Consider the following 12,212-nt stretch of genomic DNA (forward strand, 5'->3'; position numbering starts at 1 on the left):
TCTGTCTTATTTACTAATGTAAATAAACGTCTCCTACACTTACCACAGTGACTGGCACTTAATATTAGAAGGCACTTAATATTTGTTGGATGAATAAATGAGTGAATGCCCTAATGTCAGGAATTCTACCATCCGTTATTACATCGCTAACAGCATCAAAGAACCAATGAGAAGGCAAATGTTACCTGAGAAGGAGTAATTAGTAAACTGAGGGATCCCAGGTTTTGTGTTTTCCAAGAGCCAGTTAGGAAATAATAATAATAATAATAAAACATTTTTCAAGCTCTGACTCTGTGCCAGGCACTGTTCTGGGCTCCGTACATGTATTAAGTTACTGAATTTGAATAACCTAGGAAGTAGGTCCATTACCACCCCCAATTCTCAGGTAAGGAAGCTGAGATTCAGAAAGGTGGCCACACAGCTGACAAGTAATGGAGGCAGATTTGAATCCAGGCCTTCTGGTCCCAGAACCCCTGCCCTGGGATAGGCCTTTCCAGGGGGGTTCAAAAGTAAACAACGCATACATTGTCAGTATGTGGAAGAGAAAGAAAATGTGGGATGGCTGGGATCGATGTGTCAGCAGAGGCCAGGTCTTGAAGGGTCTTGAATGCTATGCTTAGGGGTCTAGACATCTGAAGGCCTGAGGGAACCACTGAATAGGGTAAGTCAGGAGAGGACATGAGCAGATTTGCTGCATTTCAGAAAACCCACTGTGATTGCCACCTGGGATATGCATAGAAAGGGAAAGTGAGTCTGCCGTGACAGAATCAGAAGACTTCTGGGTTTAAAGTCTGAGCCCTAGTCTCTGTTCCCATGAAGCCTTCAGGGCAACCCTGGCACTGTGTTCAGAGCAGGGCCTGAACTCCTTTCTTTTAGCTCATGTGGAGCTTTCTGTTTGCCCCCTCGGGATTCAGAGGTGTCCTGCCTGGGCTGAGGTAGGAATTCAGGGATGATATACCAGGTTCCTCTGATGTCCTGACGCCCCTAGTGGTACACCAGCGGGTAAGGTTCTGCCTTCTCGGTGGGACTTCTCCGGGGCTGGTTATGCCCCACTGTTCTGCCTTTTTGCCACTGGGAGGCAGCATTGAGCAGTTTCACGCTGGGCCGTCAGACTAAGACCACAACTCAAATCCAGGCTGCGGTCTGGCCTACGCAGTACCTTGTCCAAGTTTCAGTTTGCTCATCTGCAAATGTTGCTAGGAACAATACGTCCGACCCAGGGGTGACACGAGAGTGAAACGAGATGGTGTGTGTAAAGCTCCCAGAGCAGTGCCTGGCACAGATCTGAGTGGGTCAGCAGGACTGCTTCCTGGCCCCTCTCCTCTATCGGGGCCTGGAGGAGTGGCCTGGGGGACCCTCTCTGGGACACCCAGATGGGTAGTGTGCACAATATGGCTTCTAAGCCCTGCCTGGAGGAGACCATTAAGAAGGGCCCTCCCCACACTCTTCCTGCACACGCCCCATCCCTCGCCCCCCAACCTTCTCAAAGCCTGAGTTATGCTCATGCTGAAAACTGAGATAGTGATCTCCAGGCAAATGTCAGGGCCGAGAACCAGCTTTGGAAGAAGTAAAAAGCCTGAAAGCTCAAGTTGGGGTTTGGGTAGAGGCAAGGAGGGGACTGTGAAGACCCTCAGAGGCCTCAATAGCAGACTTGGCGTCCTCAGGTCCAGCACCTCAATCTCAGCACTGCCACTTCCCAGACCTGTGATCTAGGGCAACGCACCTCGCCTCAGTTTCTTCCTATGTAACAGGGTGAGAAGGCCTATTTTGACGAGCCGTGAGCAGGCCATACACTGGATTTAAAGGGCTGCACACAGCAGGTGCTCAATAAATGCCCCTCAGGGGTGGGAGAGGAAAGGGAGGAAGGCATCTGATTACCGTAGTCCAGGCCCTTCTGGGTGATCCTGGCCACAATACCGGGGTTGGTGGTCGCTGTCACAGCTGTGCCCAGGGCAGCCAGCACCACCAGGGTTGCCCAGCTCGGCGTGTTGTCAGGGCCCCTCGCCATGTCTTCGTGCTCCAGAGCTGCCAAAGCCTTGAGTCCTTGGCAGGGAACCAGGGACTTATAAATGAGCAGGCTGGGGAAACGCAACTCACTAGAATGTGGAAAGGAGGAAGGAACCTGGGTGGGGGCGGGAGAGGGGGAGGACAGCGGCCTGTGGTTCCCCACAGTGGTTGGGGCCACAGGCCCAGAAGACAACCAAAAGTAGAGCCTCGGAGAGGTGTGTGTGTGTGTGTGTGTGTGTGTGTGTAAGTTGGGGTCTCTGACTCTGGGCATCGTTCCCTTCCCAAAGCACTCCATCCCCCTCTCTGAGTCCCCACCCAAAGCCCTTTATCTAAGGACTTTCTTAAAGCTGGATGGTGTCTGCAGTAGTGTTCATTATATTTTTCTTAATTTTCCTGCTCTACTGAGGTACAACTGACATATATAATAAAGTTACATATATTTAATATATACAATGTGATTTGATATATGTATACATTATGAAATGATTGCCACACAAAGCTAATTAACACATCCAGCATTTCATAGTTATTATTTTTGGTGTGGGGTGAGGACACTTAAGATTTACTCTCTTAGCAAATTCCAAGCCTACAATATAATCTTAACTATCGTCACCATGCTTCACATTAGAACCCCAGAACTTACTCATTTTTTAAACTGAAGTATACAGAGGGTGCCAAAAAAGTATACATATTTTAAGAAAGGAAAGCTATTAAAATTGTAACACTCAATATATACCAATAACAAAAGATGAATATAAGTCACGTTTGACTTCTGCAATTATAAGAGGTGATCAGAGTGGTTACCATCAGCGTCCAGACACTTCTGATTACGGCGAACTACTGCTTGAGCAACACTGACCAAAGTGTCCACTTGTATACATTTTTTGTCACCCCTGGTATATTTTTCTTTCTACTTTTGATTTCCTTGATATTTTCTACAGTAAAACATTTAAGAAAACAGAATCGTTATAATTTTCTTGTCCTGAGAGGCAGTAGTGGTAATAATTAAATGCTTGAATTTTGGAATCCAGTGTCTTCGTGTGATTTTAAATCTTAGCTCTGCTACTCTCTGGCGGTTTGACCTTCCCTTACCTTCAATTTCCTTTTCTGTAAAGTGGGGATAATCAGAGTGCTCTCCCTCCCTGGATGATTGTGAAGTCAGAAAGGGCTTTAAACCATGTAAAGCACAATGCCCCTGCATAATAAGCACACAAATGGTAGCTATTAATGTCACTCTGATGTTAAAAGTAATCCATGCTCATTGACCAAAATTTGAGAAAGAACCAAAAGGATAAAAATTAGGTGCAATTCCAGAGACAACAAACGGAAGTGAGAATTTCTCCCCCAACTCTTTTTTGTTAAGCATAAAGAGAGTGTTTGATTTTCTAACAAATAAAAATGGGATCACCCTGGTCAGCTTTGTAAAGTTCCGTTGTTTCAATAAACAGTATGTAGTGAACGTTCTCCCCCAACACTAAAAATCTTACATTCACAATATTTCATTGCTTCCTCATCCCACAGTTTTCTTCATGAAGCGTTTCTTCTTGTTACCCCTTTTATTGACAGATGTGGGACCTGAGGCTTCCAGAGGGGAAATGTTCCTTCCACAGTCACACAGCTAGCTGCTAGCACAGCTGGGATTCAGATGCCAGACACATCCCCCACTAGCCTGAGTCCTTCAGTGCCTTGGGGGTTGTGGGGTGGGTGACACAGACATTCTGCCTCAACCTCAGCTTTCCAGACGGGCCTCTGTCTGCTCAGCTCCTGCCCCTCCCTCTGCAGCAGCCTCAGGCCCTCGATGGGTGGGAACCCTGCCGGGCAGCCAGCTTGGTCTCCATGGTGATGAGAGGAGGGGTGGGCCTGCAGAGGGGAAGGCCAGCTTCTCTCCTGCTGGGTCCTCATCAGCCCCCTGGCATCCTGTCTCCATGACTCTGAAAGTTTAATGAAGCCCCCTGAGCTTGGAGGACATGAGACCTACTGAGTTTTTTTTTTTTTCTTCTTCGCCTGTTTCTAAAAGGGTCTCGCTTCATGCCCCCATCCACAACAACAAGAATCCTTCTGGTTTGCTTAAGAACGAATACAAGGGCAGCCGGATGGCTCAGTTGGTTAGAGTGTGAGCTCTCAACAACTAGGTTGCCAGTTTAATTCCCGCATAGGATGGTGGGCTGCGCCCCCTGCAACTAAAGATTGAAAAACGGCAACTGGACTTGGAGCTGAGCTGCGCCCTCCATAACTAGATTTAAGGACACTGACTTGGAGCTGATGGGCCCTGGAGGAACACTGTCTCCCCCAATATTCCCCAATAAAATTAAAAAAAAAAAAAAAAGAACGAATATAGTGGAGGATGTGGAGAAAAGGGAACTCTTAAGCACAGTTGGTGGGATTGCAAATTATTGCAGCCACTATAGAAACTATAGAAACTAGAACATTATGACCTAGCAATTTCACTGACCCAGCAGTTTCACTTCTAGGTGTTTATCTGAAGAAATCCAAAACACTAATTTGAAATGATATATGCACCCTATGCTCATTGCAGCATTGTTTACAATAGCCAAGATACGGAAGCAACCTAAATGTCCATCAACAGACATTGGATAAAGGAGATGTGGTACAGTTATGCAATGAAATATTACTCATAAAAGAATGAAATCTTACCATTTGTGACAACATGGATGGACCTGGAAGGTATTATGCTAAGTGGAGTAAGGCAGACAGAGAAGGACAAATACCATATGATCTCATATGTAGAATCTAAAGAACAAAATAAATGAACAAACAAAACAGAAACAGACTCTTAGATGCAGGGAACAAGCTGATGGTTGCCAGATGGGAGAAGGGTTTGAAGGTGGGGTGAAAAAAGTGAAGGGATTAAATACAAATTAGTGGTTACTTAATAGTCATGGGGTTAGAAAGTAAAGCATAGGGAATATAGTCAATAATATGGTAATAACTATAGTGCCAGGTGGGTACTACACTAGTAAACTATATAAATGTCTAACCACTATGCTGTACACCTGAAACTACTATAAAATAATATTGAATGTCAACTGTAATTGAAGAATTTAGAAAGGAGGGGAAAGGTGAAGGGGAATAAGAGGTCCAAATCTCCAGGTATAAAACAAATAAGTCATGGGGATGTAATGTGCAGCCTAGGGAATATAGTCAATAATACTGTGATAGCAGGTACGGTGTCAGATGGCTGCTGAACTTACTATGGTGATATTCTCTAAGTATATAAATGTCAAATTACTATGGTGTACACCTGACACTAATTTAATATTGTATGTTAGCTGTATTTTAATGAAAGTATTTTTTAAAAAAAGAATGAAAACAGTGGCTATCGACAGCATCTACTATATGCCAGACACCTTACACATGTTTTTTCCAAACAAAAACAACCCATGAGGGAGATGAAGAAACTGAGGCACAGAGCGGTTATATGCCTGTCAAGTTCTCACCACCTTTCCTCAGAGAAGACTTCCTCCCCCTACTTGGGGCAGTTGCCAGGAGGACTTGTCACCCTGGGTCCTCACCCCAGCTCTACCCTTCTGGGGCCCCAGAGTCTGTATCTGTATAAGGAAGATGGCTAAGAAACAGACAAAACACAGAGATCAAGGACCTGTCAGAAAATTAGATTTTTGAAAAATTATCTTACACAATTTTGAATACCTGCAGTGCTAACTGCACAGAATTCCTGAGTCCCCTGGGCCTGGACAGATACTGCATTTGTGAGGGTGTCAGACAGGAAAGGCGCATTTAAGAAGAAATTCACAGGGGCGGCAGTTACCTCAGTTGATTAGAGCACTGTGCTCTTAACAACAAGATTGCCAGTTCAATCCCCACATGGGCCACTGTGAGCTGCGTCTTCCGCCACTAGATTGAAACAACTACTTGACTTAGAGCTGATGGGTTCTGGAAAAACACACTTTAAATAAATTAATTAATAAATGAAATTCACATGACTGTGACTTACATTGCGACAAAATCAGAATCTTAAACCCAACTGGCAAGTTTACGAGTAAGCCACCCCCATTGGCTTCCCTTTGATGGCTGACCCCCAGCCAAATCCAGATGAGTCCATCAGTGACCCCCCCACACCTCTTTTTTAGTACTGCTGCTGACCATGGAGGTTACTCCACTGCTTCAGATCTGACTCTCCAATCTGTTTGAGTGACAATGTCTTCAACCCAAGTAACAGAAATCCCAAACCCATATTGGCTTCAACAATAAGCATATTTATTATCTCAGAGAGGAAGTTCAGAGAGGGCAGTTTTGAGGTTCTGGTTAATTCATCAGCTAACAGACATTTACCATATTGCCATCTCTCTGTTCTGCAATCTAAGTGTCTCAGATTTACCCTCACACTGGCTTCTTTCATGGTTGTAAGATGGCTGCCACAGCTCCAGCCATTGCACTAAACAGACTTATTCCAATGTCTCCTCCTCCTTCTCCTCCTCTTCCTCTTCGTTTTTGGTCTTTTTATTATTGTCGTAAAATATTTCAAACATATAGATAAGAATGGACCACAATGAGATATCACCTCACCCCAGTCAGAATGGCTATCATCAACAAGACAAATAGTAACAAGTGTGGGAGAGGCTGTGGAGAAAAAGGAACCCTCATACACTGTTGGTGGGAATGCACACTGGTGCAGCTGCTGTGAAAGGCAGTGGGGAGGTTCCTCGAAAAATTACGAGTAGAATTACCATATGACCCAGCAATCCCTCTCCTGGGTATCTACCCAAAAAATCTGAAAACATTTATACATAAAGACATGTGCTCCAATGTTCATTGCAGCTTTATATATGGTGGCCAAGACATGGAAACAACCAAAATGTCCTTCGATAGATGAATGGATAAAGAACTTGTAGTATATATACACAATGGAATACTGTTTGGTGGTAAGAAAAGATGAAATAGGACCATTTGTGACAGCATGGATGGATCTTGAGATTGTAATGCTAAGTGAAATAGGTCAGGCAGTAAAAGCTGAGATTTCACTGATATGTGGTATATGAACCAAAAACAACAAAAGAACAAGACAAACAATTGAGAAACAAAAACTCATAGACACAGACAATAGTTTAGTGGTTACCAGAGGGTAAGGGGGTAGGGGGGTGGGAGATGAGGGTAAAGGGGGATCAAATATATGGTGATGGAAGGAGAACTCACTCTGGGTGATGAACACACAATGAGATTTACAGATCACAATTGTACGCCTGAAATCTATGTAACTTTACTAACAATTGTCACCCCAATAAATATTAATTTAAAAAATTTTTAAAAATTAAAGAAATTAAAAAAAAAGAATAGACTACTCAGGTTTATAAAATCTTAACATTCTGCTATATTTATTTCTTACAGTTTGTCTTAGTTCTGTGAATTTGAATATATGTATAGCTATGTGTAACCAGGACCACAGTAAGGCTATGGTTCTATCATCCACTCTGACTCTCTCTATTCCAATTCAAACATGGCTTAACTGAGAAGGAAAATATATGATATCTGTAGGAATTCAGAAGTGAGATGGATTAAGAGTTGGTTAATTCAGAGATTGGTTCTGTCCATCTTTCTACTCTGTTGACTATTTCCAAAGGAAATTGCATTGGATTTGATTATTGACTGTTGACTATTTCCAAAAGAAATTGCATTGGATTTGGAACCTGCAGACCTGGGTTTATAGTCCCAGCCAGGCTACCTATTCTGTGTGTGACTCTGGTCTTGACCCTTCTGAAATTTGGGTTCCTTATTAAAGATAGGGAAACCCATCACGGGGGTTGTTCTGAGGATTAAATGAGATTATAGATGTGAATCAATTCGCACGGAGAAGGTGCACAGTAAATAGTCATCATTCAGCCTTCATCACTAGCTGGCTGGAGAGTCCCAGAGCCCGCAGGAAAATATACTAGTGGCCCCACAACTGAGCTGTCTGTCCTCTGGTCTTTGGATCTGGGCTGGGTACATGCAAAAAGAGAGAGGAACGAATGAGCCTGCCATTCAGATGGCACCGTGAGGAGAAGCAGCCAGTCGCAGCCCAGCACGGCAGTTAAGAGGTGGGCTGGGAACTTACAGACCTGGGTGCAAATCCCAACTTGCCACTTAGCTCACTGTATGAGTTTGAACTTAACCTTAGTTTTCTCTTTTGTCCTCAGACTCCATCCTCAGGTGCAGGCCCTTCGTCAGGGCCAGATGCTCAGGTGTGACCATGAGGCCATACCTGTGGTCTGCTGAGGCTCCATACGCCTATCCCTTCCCTTCAGCCCCGGATTCTCCCGCCCTTTCTCTCCTTCACCCACCCAGTCTTGTCTCCTCTGTGTACTCGTATACCGTCGGTCATTTTCGGATTCTGGATTGGGGATCCAAGAGAAGGAGGGGGCTTGTGTTGGGTTCTGAGGGTGCAGGTGGGGAGAGGAGGAGGTCCTCAAGACATGTGGCCTCAAGATGTAGTATCTAAACGGCAATTAGACATTTTGCCCCATGGAGATAACCTCTTGAGATGTTGTCTCCCCTCCCTTGTTCTGCTTAAAAAACGTCTGTGTCCTGAGACTTGAAACTCATACAAGGGCTCCTTTGGGTTCCCTGGTCGTGAGGTGGGGGCAGATCTTTCTCATGGCATTATGATGATGATGACGATGATGATGATTCTTATTATTGCAGTCCCGAATGAGATCACAAGGTATATTTAACAGCGGATAAATGGAAGAAGGGTCAGAACCCAGAGCATAAATTACAGACAATAAGTGATTAGGGCCTGAGGAGGAGAAGCTCGGTCTGACCTCGCGATCCCCACAGGCTTCCAGGAGGAGTGAGAACGGACCTTGGCGCTGGGATTGCCTGGGATTGCAGCCCACTTCCCTGTCTCGGGCTGATGGAAGGAGGGCTGCTTCTGCTACTGAAGGCATTGGCTTTGCACGAACGACAGTTTCTCAGAAGAGCTGAAGGTCGAAGGGAAAGCAAACAGAAAGGAAGTAGCTCCGGGGGGCGTAGAGGGGAGAAAGAGTGTTGCTCTCACTTCTCCTTTCTCTCCGGAAACTGAAGAACTTGGCCTGTGTTTCAGGGTTGGCTGTAGGAGGATCACAGGAACTACAAAGCAACAGGCACTTGCCAAATGTCCAAGGGCCTCCAACTTCCAGAGCTATTTCCCCTCAATCACATTAGGAAATAGGCATGTGTGCTCAGACAGCTTCAGGGGACCAAGGGTCGGTCCCAAAGAGAACTGTTGCTTGTAAAGAGCAAAGTGTTCCCTGCCTAGCCCTGTCTAGTCTGGGGACACAGACAGGCCTGGACTAGAGGAAGTTCAGTGAAGACTGGCCTGGCTTGGAGTCCTGGCTCGCCTCTACATGGCTGTGTGAACTTGGATGGATCTTTGCTCCAGGGTCCTCATCCATAAGAGCTGTTCCATCTTTGGAGGGCTTAAACTGCACCAGAAACCAAGCCAAGCCCTTGACTAACATTCTCTTTTATTTAATCCTCACCCATCCCTGAGAGTTGGTCTCATTGGCTCCATTTCACAGATGAGAAAATTGAGGCTCAGAGAAGTTGAGTACCTTGCCAAAGGTCACACACTGAGACGTGGCATAAGGATGTTGAGGGCTTCAAAATGAGGAAGGTAGCACTCCCTATTGGGTTGTGTGATGGAAGTGAGTATGGAATGCCAGGACTCTTGGAGAAACATGTCCCCTGAGCTGAAGGTGGGGGAAGGGCAGACCAGGTGGAGGGAATAGCTCAAAGGCAGTGGCAGTGAATCCCCAGGGGATGCAGTGTGGAATTGCAAGGGGGAGAGGTAACAGGGGCTGGGCCATGGGGTCATAATAAGGTCTTATTCTTGGAGGCCAGTGACCTTCCTAAGGTTTTCAAGTAGGAAGGTCCTCGCATGATAATCGTTAGGCTCCGCCAAGAGCATGCCTTTTATATGCAAACCACTAGGATCCAGTTTCTCTAACTCTCACACACCAAGCCAGTATTTCCCGTCTCAACCTGTAGGTTGAGAAAAAGAGCCCGTATAAATTTAGCAACCTTTTAAAATGAATTTGTATTGTTCTAACTCCCGGTTTACAGACATTTGAGATGCGGAGAACCAGAGCATGTTTGATGACATTTGATAGTGTTTGGCTAAGGGACCTCTGCATGCCAGAACTTGCCCTGCCAATTCCCTGTCCCCTCAGCCTCTACACCTGGGGAGTTGAACCCAGAGACTATGATGCTCAGAAACAAAGTACTGATTCATGGTCAGCTGGGCCAGTGGCCAGTGGCTGAGGTTGGGCAGGAGCATAGAAGGAGGTCAGCCTGGCCTCTTCCCACTGCCCACCACTTCCCCTGTCAGCCTTCTGGCTGGCTGCACGAGGGAGAAATCCCAGCATGACTGGCTTGGGTGGAGGGAGAGAGAAAGGGGGAGAGTTTGGGCTTAACTTCCTGGTCGCATGGCACAAATTCAAGAACAGAGAAAGGGCACCTACTTGTGTGGCCTGTAGCACAGAGATTCCTGACCACTAGAAAACAGGGGCCAATCCATGTCCTAAAATCCAGCCAATCAGAGTAGCCATTCCAAAATGCCTACCAGACGGGGAAGTGAGCTGGGGACAGGAGAGAAGCAGGTGGGGGTGAGAGTGTTTCTTCCCCCACTTGGGGATGTGTGCTGGCCTCCAGACAATACTCATGATTGCGTGGGTTTGCAGGCCCTTGGAAAGAATTCAGAGCCTTCATCCCCACCCCCACCATGACTGTCCACAGCCCCGAGGCCAGGACTTCCCTGGTGACAGTTGAGCTATTAAAAGATTTTTAGCAGAGATATCACATGAGAAGATGTGCTTTTATTATTATTAGCTGGCATTTATGGAGCACCGGCTCTACACGAGGCACAAGGTTATCTGTGCTTCCCAGTTCATTTTGGTCAAGTTCATTCTGCCTTCAAGGTAGAGGCCTGGAGAACCTGGTATGATTTCATACATCAAACTTTTATCCTTTCCATGATTTCTTTTCTGCGCACATCAGCCTCAGTTGTTTTCTGTTGCTTGCAGTTGGGAACCCTGATTAGTACAATATCCGTCAGTGTCTGTGTGTCTGTGGGATGTACGAGCATGCACGTGTGGCCCTGAGGGACAGAGGTGCCCCCAGTGATAAGAACCACAAAAGGCAGTGTCCTGGGATCTGAGAGTCTGAAGAGGGAGGCTTCTTTTCTGAAAGAAAAAGGCAGACAAGCATTTACAAAATGTTTCCATGTGACACATCTCATTTAATCCTCTCCACCAAGGAAAGGGTTAATATTTGATGTTTGCAGATAAAGACCCCGAGGGTCAGAAAGGTTGCTAGTCTCAAGGATCCTAAGGGATGAGGCTGAGAACAAGTCTAAACTCTGGCCTCTTCCCACTTGCCACTGCCTGTCCCATGGAGCTCACAGAGGTGCCTTGAGGACAAAATGGGTGGGAGACTGGCCAGGTGGGGACCTCAAAAGGGATGGAGCCATATGACATCTATAAGCACCCTCCCGCCCGATAGCTCCAGGGATAGCTCTGTAATCCACATGTGGATGATAGTGTTTCTTACCTGTTTTGTTCCTTGATTTATCCTAAAGACCTAGAACAGCTCCTGGCACGTAGCAGATGCTCAGAAAACACTTGTTGGCTGAAAGAGGACCCTCAAAAGAGATGATAGTGATGGTGGTGAGGGAGGTGGCCGGTTGAAAAGAGGGAAATATTAGGAAGTATTTCTGTAGATTGTGCATATTCCCTTCCGGAAGTTCTAAATCACAAGTGAAGAACTTGAATCATTTAAAAATTATTTTGGGGATGTCAGGACTATTACCCTGTGACTGCCACATGCCCTGAGATGGGACCAGCAGGCTCATACGTCTATCAGCTGGATTTTCACAATAATCCTAAACATTTACTGAGCACTTCAATGGCCAGGCGCCATTCTAAGCTCTTTGTACACGCACGCACGCACATATGCACACACGCTATCCTGACGAGGTATGCGCTGTCCTCATGTTACAGAGGAGGACACAGAGGCACAGAGAGAGTCTAGGGACACACAGTTAATAAGTGATTAATTGGGAGCCCATCCAGTGGAAACCAGAGCCCACCCTCTTGACCTTACTCACATCTACAAGAGCGCAGGCAGTGGGGGAGGGACGAGTTACTGGGGGCCACTGGCTCTGAGATGACCAGGCTGCCTGGTGGCAACTGAAGGGGGTCTCTGCAGCTGAA

General features: G+C 46.0%; 1 protein-coding gene across 1 annotated transcript in view; it reads right to left on the minus strand.

The window, feature by feature from the left end:
* Positions 1 to 2,097, minus strand: part of BPI (bactericidal permeability increasing protein) — a 29,612-nt gene extending 27,515 nt beyond the window's left edge. The window contains exon 1 of the mRNA XM_019750246.3: positions 1,879 to 2,097. Coding sequence (XP_019605805.3) covers positions 1,879 to 2,008 — 130 coding nt within the window. The 5' untranslated portion in view covers positions 2,009 to 2,097. The remainder of the gene's footprint in view (positions 1 to 1,878) is intronic.
* Between the last annotated feature and the right edge of the window lie 10,115 nt (positions 2,098 to 12,212).

This window comes from Rhinolophus sinicus, chromosome 13 (genome assembly GCF_057876585.1).
Source record: "Rhinolophus sinicus isolate RSI-liver-muscle chromosome 13, RSI-T2T, whole genome shotgun sequence".
NCBI classification, from domain to species: Eukaryota; Metazoa; Chordata; class Mammalia; order Chiroptera; family Rhinolophidae; genus Rhinolophus; species Rhinolophus sinicus.